This window comes from Cherax quadricarinatus, chromosome 3 (assembly GCF_038502225.1).
Source record: "Cherax quadricarinatus isolate ZL_2023a chromosome 3, ASM3850222v1, whole genome shotgun sequence".
NCBI lineage: Eukaryota > Metazoa > Arthropoda > Malacostraca > Decapoda > Parastacidae > Cherax > Cherax quadricarinatus.
In genome coordinates, this window is record NC_091294.1 from 14,652,037 (window position 1) to 14,667,242 (window position 15,206).

General features: G+C 46.5%; 2 protein-coding genes across 5 annotated transcripts in view; one reads left to right on the forward strand and one right to left on the reverse strand.

Moving 5' to 3' along the window:
• LOC128684111 (ecdysone-induced protein 74EF) overlaps nucleotides 1–15,206 on the forward strand; it is a 1,067,593-nt gene that overhangs the window by 387,194 nt on the left and 665,193 nt on the right. The window lies entirely within an intron of this gene.
• The window catches only part of Lsm11 (U6 snRNA-associated Sm-like protein LSm11), a 60,198-nt gene continuing 47,015 nt past the window's right edge, over nucleotides 2,024–15,206 (reverse strand). The window contains exon 5 of the mRNA XM_053801495.2: nucleotides 2,024–3,637. Coding sequence (XP_053657470.2) covers nucleotides 2,961–3,637 — 677 coding nt within the window. The 3' untranslated portion in view covers nucleotides 2,024–2,960. The remainder of the gene's footprint in view (nucleotides 3,638–15,206) is intronic.

Below are 15,206 nucleotides of genomic sequence, written 5' to 3' on the forward strand. Positions count from 1 at the left end.
TTATTATCTCTGGAATATCGCTATTATCTTCCTGTGTAAAAACTGAGAGGAAGTATGTTAAAAATTCTACACATTTCCTTATCACTGTCATTGAGCTGACCCGAGGAACTTTTGAGTGGGCCTATCTTGTCGCTGATCTTACTTCTGTATACCTGAAAGAATCCTTTTGGGTTAGTCTTCGGATCTCTTGCAACTTTAACCTCATAATCTCTTTTTGTTTTTCTTATTCCCTTTTGTATTTCTCTCTTTAACTGAATATATTGATTTCTTAATTGCACCTCTCCTCTTTTGATTTGCCTATATATGCCTCTCTTTTGACCAATGAGATGTTTTAATCTATTGTTCATCCATTTAGGATCATTTTTGCTTGATCTGATTTCCCTAATAGGAACATAAGTTGTCTGAGCAGCTAGAACTATGCTCTGGAAAACGTCATATCGGCAATCATCACCACCTACCTGACCCATAGTCAGGCATTCCAGTTCACCCCACCCAAGTAATTTTTCAGTCCTATGAAATCAGCCAAGCGGAAGTCAGGGACAGAGACTTGATTGTCATTATTAGGGGAATTCCATGATATATTAAAACTGAGTGATTTGTGATCACTTTCCCCAAGTTCATCATTAACCTCAAGATTATTAATTAACGTTTCCCTGCTGGCAAGAACCAAGTCAAGCAGGTTATTTCCTCTAGTTGGCTCTGTCGCAAACTGTTTTAAAAAAACAATCCTGAATCGTATCAAGAAAGTCACTTGACTCTAAATTTCCTGTCAAATTGCTCCAGTCAATCTGTCTATAGTTGAAATCTCCCATTATCACAACATTTTCGTATGTAGGTACTTTACGAATTTCATCCCATAGAAGTTTACCACACTCCCTATCAAGATTTGGGGCCCTGTAAATCACACCCAAAATTAGTTTTTCACGGCCCTCGAGAAGCTGTAACCAGATTCAGTGGCTGATGCTTCTAATTTTATATCTTGTCTAACACAACAATTTAAATTGTCTCTGATGTGCATTGCTACTCCACCACCCTTACCGTTGACCCTGTCAGTGTGGAATAATTTATAGCCTTGTATGTAACATTCAGAAGGCATCTATCTTTCAGATTGAGCCAGGTCTATGTTATAGCAATGATATCTATGCTTCCTGCACTTGCAATTAATCTTAGCTCATCTATCTTATTTCTTACACTCCTGCTATTAGTATAGTAGACCTTAAGAGAGCTAGTCCTTTGCTGCCCTCTGCTGTCTCCCTTTATTTGCTGACCTGATCTATTGTCTTTATTTATAACTTCATGATGAATGTCTTTTATACATTTACTGTTTTCAACCCTAGTGTTGCAACCTGACTGTTTCACACACACCCATACCTCTATCTTCTGTCAGTTTAAAACCCTAGGCATTTCAGCAATGGCCTTCTCGTCTGAGATTGCAAGAGCTACCACCCCTGCCCCAGAGAGATGTACCCCATCCCTTGTATACATATATTTGCCATAAAAGTTGTCCCAGTTGTCAATGAATGGGATTGCAAGTTCCTTGCAGTATGTCTAGCCAGCAATTTACAACAATTGCCCTAGACAACCATTCATTGCCCACTCCCCTTTTAGGCAAGATGCTACATATGATTGGGACCCCTCCTTTAGACTTAATTAAATCTATAGCTGACCTGTACTTATCTAGGAGCTCTTCTCTCCTACCCTTCCCAGTATCATTTCCACCAGCACTGAGACAGAGTACCAATACAATGCCTCCAGTTGTTTGTTTTGCTGCCATTGTTCCTTCAACGAAACCCATAACACGTACATATCTTAGGATCAAGAGCCTTTCATTTGTATCAAGCACCTTCATTCAAGATCACACCTGCGTGCAAACATATATATGTCAATACAGTTATATGTGTATGTATATATATATATATATATATATATATATATATATATATATATATATATATATATATATATATACATATATATATATTATATATTTGCGCCACTAAGTCTAGTTGAAATAAACACGAAATTTCAATATCTTTTATTATTATTATTGTTATATTCGTAGAAAGCCAAAAACCCAAGTGGGGAATGGAAGGTAATGAGATTTCATACAAGTTTAAGGACGATAACTGTCCATCCCAATACCAGCACCAGTACAACCTGTACCAGCACTAGTACCACCTGTACCAGCACCAGTACCACCTGTACCAGCACTAGCACCACCCATACCAGCACTAGTACCACCTGTACTAGTACTATTACCACCTGTACCAGCACCAGTGCCACCTGTACCAGCACCAGTGCCACCTGTACCAGCACCAGTACCAGCACCGTCGCCAGCACTGCGATGAAGGTTCTTGAAGGCTTCTAATGGAACAGATGGAGTTATACATACCTTAAATAATTAACATTTTTTTAGAAAATTTTCACAGTGCTGCCAGACGGATTCATGTCCACAGATGAGCAATCCACAGTAATAATTCACATCTGATTCATTATTTGGAGATGAATCTTCAGATGCCGTTACGGAGTTCTTACGTTGGGGCGGCAGCAGCCGCAACAGCAGCAGCAGCGTGGGTGTGTGTTGCATGCCACCTTCCTGACGTGAGTCTCTGGAGTGTGTGGTCCACGGCTCCAGGCCCATCCAGCCTTGTAGTACCGAAGTCTTCCACAAAGACTAGTATACAGAACAAACCTTTATTTGGGCAATGTTTCACGTATAACTGTTTTAAGTTATAACTTGAGAAAGCACTTCTTAGAACGACATGTTGTGTAAGTAAAGATGTGCTCTCATACTATCGGGGTTTCGACCGTCACACCTGCAAAAGTCTTATTTACATGCAGATATAACAAAAGAATTCTTATATATATTATGATTGTTAACACACTTGGAACGTTCTGTTATCTCTCCTTTTTCTTTTGGTCTGGCTCTAATGTTACTGCTCGTCTCTCTCTCTCCTCCATCATTCACTTGTTGTTGTTCTTTCCATCATGTTGCTGAGGTTCAACACAGATATTAAGACCACATTCTCGCCTCGTACGAACAGCTGATTGACATGTCGCTTCCTGATCTCCCTCTTCATCCTCTTCCTCACCCTCTTCTTCTTTGCCTTTCCCTCACCTTCCCTCTGCTCCTCCTCCTCCTCCTCCTCCCTTGCTTTCTTCTCTTGCGTGTTGCCTCGTCCAAGCTGGAGTGTGCGGGCATCGCGGCTATCACTGGTGTCGGGGTGTTGTGTTGTCACTCTGACGGACAATCTGGCTCTCAGATCCATGGCTTCCAGACTGCTCATCCTCTTGCTACTGCTGCTTCCAATCACGCGTCTTCCACTCCCGTCAACGTCTGGATCCGCTCCACTGAGTCCACGGCTAGTTTCGCGTCCTCTTCGCGTGTCTGGACCCGCTCCAGCGAGTCCGCTGGACGTTCCAGCGCCCAAGTGTCTTAGTGTAGAGTCCGATTCTTCCCTGCTACTCACTAGTGTTTGGTGATCGAGCTCTCTGCCAGTAATGCCCGAGAAGCCTGTGTGTTGATCTTCAGCACCGCCACAGCTCTTGCTCTTGGACTCTCGGGAGTCATCACTGGAGTCGCTGTCTGAATCACGGATACTCAGATCACCCACCTTGACGAACTGACTCACGTCACCTACAAGGAGACAAATGAAATTAGAATGCATGTGTATATGAGGAAGGAGAAAGAGAGAGAGAGTGGTGTGCTACGACCATGGGGAGGGGAAGGGGAAGACTTGCGTCTACAAGGTACACTGCAGTCATGGCTCCCATGATAAGTCCACTCCCTCGTGCTTTCATGTTATCGCTCCTTCCACAAAGTATTCTAAGTACTTTGAGACGTTTTTGCTATTTATTATTATTACTATTATTATTATTATTATTATTGGGTAGCGCTAAATAACGTTTAGACAGCGGATGGGAAGGGAATTCAGTTAAGTTCGATCCAATGGAAAGTTTCGGGTGGTCCAGCAACCCCAGGTGGTCACGTCACTGGGGTGGTCCAGCAACCCCAGGTGGTCACGTCACTGGGGTGGTCCAGCAACCCCAGGTGGTCACATCACTGGGGTGGTCCAGCAACCCCAGGTGGTCACGTCACTGGGGTGGTCCAACAACCCCAGGTGGTCACGTCACTGGGGTGGTCCAGCAACCCCAGGTGGTCACGTCACTGGGGTGGTCCAGCAACCCCAGGTGGTCACGTCACTGGGGTGGTCCAGCAACCCCAGGTGGTCACGTCACTGGGGTGGTCCAGCAACCCCAGGTGGTCACGTCACTGGGGTGGTCCAGCAACCCCAGGTGGTCACATCACTGGGGTGGTCCAGCAACCCCAGGTGGTCACATCACTGGGGTGGTCCAGCAACCCCAGGTGGTCACATCACTGGGGTGGTCCAGCAACCCCAGGTGGTCACATCACTGGGGTGGTCCAGCAACCCCAGGTGGTCACGTCACTGGGGTGGTCCAGCAACCCCAGGTGGTCACGTCACTGGGGTGGTCCAGCAACCCCAGGTGGTCACGTCACTGGGGTGGTCCAGCAACCCCAGGTGGTCACATCACTGGGGTGGTCCAGCAACCCCAGGTGGTCACGTCACTGGGGTGGTCCAGCAACCCCAGGTGGTCACATCACTGGGGTGGTCCAGCAACCCCAGGTGGTCACGTCACTGGGGTGGTCCAACAACCCCAGGTGGTCACATCACTGGGGTGGTCCAGCAACCCCAGGTGGTCACGTCACTGGGGTGGTCCAGCAACCCCAGGTGGTCACATCACTGGGGTGGTCCAGCAACCCCAGGTGGTCACGTCACTGGGGTGGTCCAGCAACCCCAGGTGGTCACATCACTGGGGTGGTCCAGCAACCCCAGGTGGTCACGTCACTGGGGTGGTCCAGCAACCCCAGGTGGTCACGTCACTGGGGTGGTCCAGCAACCCCAGGTGGTCACGTCACTGGGGTGGTCCAGCAACCCCAGGTGGTCACGTCACTGGGGTGGTCCAGCAACCCCAGGTGGTCACGTCACTGGGGTGGTCCAGCAACCCCAGGTGGTCACGTCACTGGGGTGGTCCAGCAACCCCAGGTGGTCACGTCACTGGGGTGGTCCAGCAACCCCAGGTGGTCACGTCACTGGGGTGGTCCAGCAACCCCAGGTGGTCACGTCACTGGGGTGGTCCAGCAACCCCAGGTGGTCACGTCACTGGGGTGGTCCAGCAACCCCAGGTGGTCACGTCACTGGGGTGGTCCAGCAATCCCAGGTGGTCACGTCACTGGGGTGGTCCAGCAACCCCAGGTGGTCACGTCACTGGGGTGGTCCAGCAACCCCAGGTGGTCACGTCACTGGGGTGGTCCAGCAACCCCAGGTGGTCACGTCACTGGGGTGGTCCAGCAACCCCAGGTGGTCACGTCACTGGGGTGGTCCAACAACCCCAGGTGGTCACGTCACTGGGGTGGTCCAGCAACCCCAGGTGGTCACGTCACTGGGGTGGTCCAGCAACCCCAGGTGGTCACGTCACTGGGGTGGTTCAACAACCCCAGGTGGTCACGTCACTGGGGTGGTCCAGCAACCCCAGGTGGTCACGTCACTGGGGTGGTCCAACAACCCCAGGTGGTCACGTCACTTGGGTTGTCCAGCATCCTCAGGTGGTCACGTCACTGGGGTGGTCCAGCAACCTCAGGTGGTCACGCCACTGGGGTGGTCCAGCAACCCCAGGTGGTCACGTCACTGGGGTAGTCCAACAACCCCAGGTGGTCACGTCACTGGGGTGGTCCAGCAACCCCAGGTGGTCACGTCACTGGGGTGGTCCAGCAACCCCAGGTGGTCACGTCACTGGGGTGGTCCAGCAACCCCAGGTGGTCACGTCACTGGGGTGGTCCAGCAACCACAGGTGGTCACGTCACTGGGGTGGTCCAGCAACCCCAGGTGGTCACGTCACTGGGGTAGTCCAACAACCCCAGGTGGTCACGTCACTGGGGTGGTCCAGCAACCCCAGGTGGTCACGTCACTGGGGTGGTCCAGCAACCCCAGGTGGTCACGTCACTGGGGTGGTCCAGCAACCCCAGGTGGTCACGTCACTGGGGTGGTCCAGCAACCCCAGGTGGTCACGTCACTGGGGTGGTCCAGCAACCCCAGGTGGTCACGTCACTGGGGTGGTCCAGCAACCCCAGGTGGTCATGTATGTTTTAAGATCCTCTTATTTCCAAAGGGATTCACTCAGTCTTTATCTTAAACAAGGACTGGAAGGGAAGTTGTGGCCTTGGTGACTTGAGAATATATAGAGAGGGAGGAAGCATGTTAAGCGTCGTAAATAAAGAGGGAGGAGTGTAGAGAGATGGTAGAGCAGGGGAAGTGGAGGGAAAGAGAGGAGGAAGGGTAGGAAGGCATATCACCATCTACGCTACAATCACCAGGAACCAAGATAACAGCAGCAGCTTCAGTGAAGGTGGATACTCTTGGTGTTTAGATTCCAAAATGATCTCACGTAGAGAACCTCATTCAGGGTGTTAGTTGCACCTTGGGTACTGGTAGTGGTGGCTCAGTGCTACCTTGCACCTGTCTGGGCGTGCAGGGGGAAGGCAGGTGTGGCACTTACAAAGTTACTGAAGTGACCACAAAACCGTAACTACAGAGGGAAACAAGTAACTAGAAGTTGCTTGGTTGGAAAGTGAGAAGGGAAAGTGGAGGGAGGGAGGAAGAGAGAAAGTGGAGGGGAGAGAGAGAGAGAGAGAGAGAGAGAGAGAGAGAGAGAGAGAGAGAGAGAGAGAGAGAGAGAGAGAGAGAGAGAGAGAGAGAGAGAGAGAGAGAGAAAGGGAAAAAGGAGAAAGGGAGGGTTTCTTAAAGTGTCTGGTATTTTATATTCATTAATAAGATATCTTGACATATCACATAGGTTATTATACTACTTATCTCTGATAGGTAAGACATATTTAACGGTTGGGTATCTTGATTCCGAAACGTTTCGCTTACACAGTAGACTTCTTCAGTCGAATAAGGAAGAGTGAGCAGCAGCAGTAGAGATGTAAAAACGAAGTAATCAGTTCATCATCCTTGAAGACGTAGTTTTGAGGTGATCAGTCCCTCAGCCTGGCTGAGGGACTGATCACCACATATTTTGCATTTAGTTTGATCATTATCTGTGTCATCCAGACTCCCGGAAGTACTTGTAATTAAACCTAAGTGGCTACATGAACATCACTTAGTCTGTTCACATTGCAAGTTGCTCCACGAAAGGGAGGGAGAAAAGAAAAAGGAATGAAGAAAGAGAAGGGGGCTGGGGAGAAGAGAAAGAGAGGCATGGAACCCTCTGTCTTCTGTAATTATGACAAAAAATCCACCGACACAGAGGCATGAAAATTACAGACTGATGGAGTTAGTTAACATTCCCTCATCATACAGTGTGTACGCGTATAGAGGAAGCGTGTTTGCAAACTCGCTTCCTCTGAACGTATTTGCCTGGAATTCCTCTTTTTTTTATGCAACACTGCAAGCTCCTGATGTGTTGATTGCAACACGAAAGGCCTAGAGCTATCATTCAACTCCCCCCATGGTTGTTTTGCATCGCTTGTTCGCGATTATTGCATTTTATATGTAGGCTACATACCGTGCCGTATATATGTAGGCTACATACCGTGCCGTATATATGTAGGCTACATACCGTGCCGTATATATGTAGGCTACATACCGTGCCGTATATATGTAGGCTACATACCGTGCCGTACAGGTAAAATTGGTCAATTAGAAAGAACGCGTTTAAAATCAAGTCCTTTCTAAAAATTTCTTTTATACGTTTATAGATATATATTTTTTAATTTATGTTTATGTAAAAATTAATAATTTTGTATCAAAAGCACCTTAGAAAACTTACCTAACCTTATTATAACAAACGCAATTTAATTTGGCCTAATTCAACTAAATATATTTTAGATAAGTTTACAATAATTTAATAATAAACAAACACCATGAAATATATTTTTTTTCGTTAGGTTCAGAATGATTTTGCGAAATTATTGCATACACATAATATTGCTTGCCTTATTCGGCAAGAAGAGCGTTACTATTTAAGCCAAAATCGCAAGTTTTTTACCTATTCGGCACATTATATTTATATATATATATATATATATATATATATATATATATATATATATATATATATATATATATATATATATATATATATATATATATATATATGTCGTGCCGAATAGGCAGAACTTGCGATCTTGGCTTAAATAGCAACGCTCATCTTGCCATATAGGACAAGTGAAAATTTGTGTATGCAATAATTTCGCCAAAATCATTCTGAACCTAACTAAAAAAAAAAATATTTCACTGTGTTTGTTTAGTATTTAATTATTGTAAACAAATCTAAAATATTGGGTTAGGCTAAAATAAATTGCGCTTGCTATAATAAGGTTAGGTAAGTTTTCTAAGTTCCTTTTGGTACAAAATTATAAATATTTACATCAACATTAATGAAAAAAATATATCTTTAAACGTATAAAAGAAAATTTTAGAAAGGACTTAATTTTAAATGAGTTCTTGCTAATTGACCAGTTTTACATATTCGGCACGACATATATATATATATATATATATATATATATATATATATATATATATATATATATATATATATATATATTACATACATACATACATAACAATGGTTAAGCATTTCGTTGTCCACTGCATGTGGCAGGATTTGATGAAATAACTTCGAAAACCAGCCTGGTGCCTCGGGGTAACATTGTCTAGCTTAGGCTAGGCGCCCATACTTATTCTGGGGTCTGGCTCCATGGTAAAGTACTGTGTACTCTGATGCAGAGTTTGCAGGTTCGAGTCCTGCTGTGGACGTAAAGATAATGTTTGTAAATAATTTCGCCTTTTTGCGAATTGTTAAGCATATATATATATATATATATATATATATATATATATATATATATATATATATATATATATATATATATATATATATATATATATATAATGTTTATGGCGATGTGATGTGTGTGGCGGTGAAGGAGGGGGGGAGGGGGAGCGTGGCGTGCGGGACAGGAGCAGTGGAGTGGCGAGCATGTAGGGAAAGTGTGAAAGTGATAGTGGCTGCTAGTAACAGCAGCAACAGACACAACAGTTGGTGATGCAGCAACAGTACAGACAACAGTTAGTGATTCAGCAGCAACAGAAGAGGCAACAGTTGGTGATGCAGCAACAGTACAGACAACAGTTGGTGATGCAGCAGCAACAGAAGACGCAACAGTCGGTGATGCAGCAACAACAGAGACAACAGTTGGTGATGCAGCAACAACAGTTGGTGATGCGACAACAACAGAGACAATAGTTGGTGATGCAGAAACAACAGAGACAACAGTTGGTGATGCAGCAACAACAGTTGGTGATGCGACAACAACAGAGACAATAGTTGGCGATACAGAGACAATAGTTGGTGATGCAGAAACAACAGAGACAACAGTTGGTGATGCAGAAACAACAGACAACAGTTGATGATGCAGCAACAACAGAGACAACAGTTGGTGATGCAGCAACAACAGAGACAACAGTTGGTGATGCAGCAACAACAGAGACAACAGTTGGTGACGCAGCAAGAACAGAGACAACAGTTGGTGATGCAGAAAAGAAGAGAGACAACAGTTGGTGATGCAGCAACAACAGAGACAACAGTTGGTGATACAGAAACAACAGTTGGTGATGCCACAACAAAGACAACAGTTGGCGATGCAACAACAGAAACAACAGTTGATGCAGCAGCAACAGAAACAACAGTTATGCAGCAACAACAGAAGAGACAACAATTAGTGATGCAGCAACAACAGAAGAGACAACAGTTTGTGATGCAGCAACAATAGAGACAACGGTTGGTGATGCAGAAACAACAGAGACAACAGTTAGAGATGCAGCAACAGAAACAACAGCTTCTCCACCACACCTAACACCACTACTGCCAACTACACATCACTATCACCATTACCACTGTCACCATCACAGTTATCCCCGCTCTTCACCCTTGACACAGTGGTCATGAACTTGGCCAGCCAGGAGGTGGTCTTGGCACAGATTTGACCCTCTCACACCTTGGCCCACAATAGGCACTAAGTCCTAACCTCCCCTTAACCCTATAACTGCAGTGTTTGGTCACGTGACTGAGTCCTTTCCAGCCTACTTGTTTATACTGTTTCAAATTACAGATAACACCACATACCTTAAAGGTGGGCGGCACAGAGCTGTGTTTAATATGAAGCAGTGTACATACTGCTGTATCTACCATGAAGCAGTGTACACACTGCTTTATCTACCATGAAGCAGTGTATACACTGCTGTATCTACCATGAAGCAGTGTACACACTGCTTTATCTACCATGAAGCAGTGTATACACTGCAGAGGACTCCGGGGGTCCGCGACCCACACCTTGAGAATCACTCAGGTAGTGAAGACTTGACTCTGCCCTTCCTCGTGTAATGACAGTGTGAAATAGTTGCTAAGGCTGGAAACGCTGCTAAACTAAGAACCATTTTGACTCAAAAGGCACCTAAGGGGAGCAAGGGACCTTGATGAAGGAGGCTCTTGATCCAAGGCACTAAGGGTATCCTTCCCCTCTGAATACAACAACCAACAACAACCATCAATAAACAACCAGCAACAAACAACTAACAACAAATAGCCAATAACAACAAATAAACAATAACAACCAACAAGCACTCATAACCAATAACCACCACCAATAACAACAAAAACATAGTCAAGGGCGGCCCCAGTTCATTGGATCAAAAACTCTTCATCGGTATCAAGACTCCTTTGAAGGACTGTCCGCCCCCCCTCCCCCCACTCAGTTCCCCAGCTTTCACTCTTTCCTCGGGGTGTCTGCCCCCCGCCCCCACACGCCCGCCCAAACACCCCGCCAACGCCCACACCGGCGTGAAACCTGGCCATTTCTGGGCTAAATTGGTCATTACGGTGGTGGTGGTGGAGGAGCAATCTGTCGTGATTGTTGACACGACTTTCCCTTCATTCTCACTCTCCACCACTCCCCAAGTACACCTGGCAACTCCCCAGTACACCTGGCAACTCCTCCAGTACACCTGGCATCTCCCTCAGTACACCTGGCAACTCCCCCAGTACACCTGGCAACTCCTCCAGTACACCTGGCATCTCCCTTAGTACACCTGGCAACTCCCCCAGTACACCTGGCAACTCCCCAGTACACCTGGCAACTTCCCTAGTACACCTGGCAACTCCCCCAGTACACCTGGCAACTCCCCCAGTACACCTGGCAACTCCCTCGGTACACCTGGCAACTCCCCAGTACATCTGGCAACTATTCGGTACACACCTGGCAACTCCCCCTGTGCACACCTAGCAACTCCCCCAGTACACCTGGCAACTCCCTCGGTACACTTGGCAATTCCCCAGTACACCTGGCAAATCCCCCAGTCCATATATCTTACCTGTGAGTCACCCACAACCAAAATGTTCTTACTGACACTACTGATGTCTCCCAGCTCAGACTTACACTACTGATGTCTCCCAGCTCAGACTGACACTACTGATGTCTCCCAGCTCAGACTGACACTACTGATGTCTCCCAGCTCAGACTGACACTACTGATGTCTCCCAGCTCAGACTTACACTACTGATGTCTCCCAGCTCAGACTTACACTACTGATGTCTCCCAGCTCAGACTGACACTACTGATGTCTCCCAGCTCAGACTGACACTACTGATGTCTCCCAGCTCAGACTTACACTACTGATGTCTCCCAGCTCAGACTTACACTACTGATGTCTCCCAGCTCAGACTTACACTACTGATGTCTCCCAGCTCAGACTGACACTACTGATGTCTCCCAGCTCAGACTTACACTACTGATGTCTCCCAGCTCAGACTTACACTACTGATGTCTCCCAGCTCAGACTTACACTACTGATGTCTCCCAGCTCAGACTTACACTACTGATGTCTCCCAGCTCAGACTTACACTACTGATGTCTCCCAGCTCAGACTGACACTACTGATGTCTCCCAGCTCAGACTGACACTACTGATGTCTCCCAGCTCAGACTGACACTACTGATGTCTCCCAGCTCAGACTTACACTACTGATGTCTCCCAGCTCAGACTGACACTACTGATGTCTCTCAGCTCAGACTGACACTACTGATGTCTCCCAGCTCAGACTTACACTACTGATGTCTCCCAGCTCAGACTTACACTACTGATGTCTCCCAGCTCAGACTTACACTACTGATGTCTCCCAGCTCAGACTGACACTACTGATGTCTCCCAGCTCAGACTGACACTACTGATGTCTCCCAGCTCAGACTTACACTACTGATGTCTCCCAGCTCAGACTTACACTACTGATGTCTCCCAGCTCAGACTTACACTACTGATGTCTCCCAGCTCAGACTGACACTACTGATGTCTCCCAGCTCAGACTGACACTACTGATGTCTCCCAGCTCAGACTTACACTACTGATGTCTCCCAGCTCAGACTTACACTACTGATGTCTCCCAGCTCAGACTGACACTACTGATGTCTCCCAGCTCAGACTGACACTACTGATGTCTCCCAGCTCAGACTGACACTACTGATGTCTCTCAGCTCAGACTGACACATTTCATCACTGTGTGAGCACCATCATCCAAGATGGAATATGAACATAACTTTGTTCTCACTGTGTAACTATCATATACAAAAAAGTAGCGGCGCAGTGATGTATCCATTTTCTAAATTAAAACACAAATCAGTTCAGTATCTACCATGTGCTATGACACGCCGCAGGAGCTGACCCACTAGTGAAAAAAACATAAAAATGGAGGAAAACATGAAGCAAGCCTACTGGCCTATATTATGCAGGTCCTCAGAACTCAGCTGTCTCAACACCCCGACCAATGACAGAGCGAGGAAGTTGAAGAGCATTTCCTCTGATGCCACGAGTGAGGATCCACAGCTCAGTTACTTCTGACGATACAGAAGGCTGCTGTATATCCATCGTAGCTAAGGTGGACACACACAAACACAGACTGAGGGAGTGACCACCTGTCTCTTCTGTATGTTCACTCTAGAAGCTTAATGACTTGTCCCACTGTCTCATGCTAGGCTGGTTCTGACTCATGCTAGGCTGGTTCTGACTCATGCTAGGCAGGTTCTGACTCATGCTAGGCTGGTTCTGACTCATGCTAGGCTGGTTCTGACTCATGTTAGGCTGGTTCTGACTCATGCTAGGCAGGTTCTGACCAATGCTAGGCTGGTTCTGACTCATGCTAGGCTGGTTCTGACTCATGCTAGGCAGGTTCTGACCAATGCTAGGCTGGTTCTGACTCATGCTAGGCAGGTTCTGACCAATGCTAGGCAGGTTCTGACCAATGCTAGGCTGGTTCTGACTCATGCTAGGCTGGTTCTGACTCATGCTAGGCTGGTTCTGACTCATGCTAGGCTGGTTCTGACTAATGCTAGGCTGGTTCTGACTAATGCTAGGCTGGTTCTGACTAATGCTAGGCAGGTTCTGACTCATGGTAGGCAAGTTCTGACTTATGCTAGGCTGGTTCTGACTCATGGTAGGCAGATCACTACTATGAACACGGTCATTATCAACAAGGTCACCACTATGAACGAGGTCACTACTGTGAACAAGGTCACTACTATTATGAACATCACTACTTTGAACAAGATCACTATTATGAACATCACTGCGATGAACAGTGTCAAGTTCATCGCCTACACGAGAGTCATTAAGGCTGCATGTCATTTTTGATACATCAAAATTGTGGCTTTTTGATGTCAGAGCAATTCTGACACTGTCTTCGACGTCCAACCTATTAATGTACTTTGTTTTTGTAGGTTATTGAGAGTGGAAAATCCTTGTTGACAAAGACAGGTACTTGCAATACCCACCACTATTTTTATCGCTTCCAACAAAAACTAAAAATTATTCGTTTGAAAAAAATGTAACTTATATAATTTTCCTGACTTATTAAATAAAAAAAATTGTGCAGTTTTATTTACATGTTTATTGAGGCTTTATTACCACCGGGATTTTTATTTAACAACATTTGGGGTAATTTACCCCAAGTTCCCCGACCCAGGAGCTAGAGGATCTCTTGTCCTTGCTCTCCTCCCTCACACCTCTCCCTCCCTGCTCCTCCCTCACACCTCTCCCTCCCTGCTCCTCCCTCACACCTCTCCCTCCCTGCTCCTCCCTCACACCTCTCCCTCCCTGCTCCTCCCTCACACCTCTCCCTCCCTGCTCCTCCCTCACACCTCTCCCTCCCTGCTCCTCCCTCACACCTCCACTCCCTGTCTCTCCCTCACGCCCCTCCCTCCCTGTACCTCCCTCACTCTCTCCATCACTATCTTTGACCTATTTGTTGCTTGTTTCGTGTGTGTACTCACCTAATTGTGGTTGCAGGAGTCGAGTTAGCTCCTGGCCCCCGCCTCTTCACTGATCGCTGCTAGATCCACTCTCTCCCTGCTCCATGAGCTTTATCATACCTCTTCTTAAAGCTATGTATGGATCCTGCTTTCACAACATCACTTTCCAGACTATTCCACTTCCTGATAACTCTGTGACTGAAGAAATACTTCCTAACGTCCCTGTGATTCATCTGAGTCTTCAACTTCCAATTGTGACTCCTTGTTGCTGTGTCCCATCTCTGGAACATCCTGTGTCTGTCCATCTTGTCGATTCCTCTTAGTATTTTATATGCTGTTATCATATCTTCCCTGTCCCTCCTGTCCTCCAGTGTTATCACCTCAATTTCCCTTAGCCTCTCCTCATAGGACATGCCCCTTAGCTCCGGGACTAGTCTCGTTGTAAACCTCAGTGTATATGTGTGTGTATGTGTACTCACCTAATTGTGGTTGCAGGGGTCGAGACTCAGCTCCTGTGTGTGTGTGTGTGTGTGTGTGTGTGTGTGTGTGTGTGTGTGTGTGTGTGTGTGTGTGTGTGTGTGTGTGTGTGTGTGTGTAAACGTTCCTTCATTTAGAGTACATGAACGTCCTTGTCATCCAGAGTACATGAACGTCCCTGTCATCCAGAGTACATGAAGGTTCACGTTATCCATGAAACGCTGATCTGGATAAGGTATTTCAGCACAACTGGGAAAAGGTATTAAGGTGGTGTGAAGGCCAGAAGGGGAGAGGGAAAGAAGGGAAAGAGAGGGTAGTGGCAGTGAAACAGTCTACAAGGAAGGAGGGAG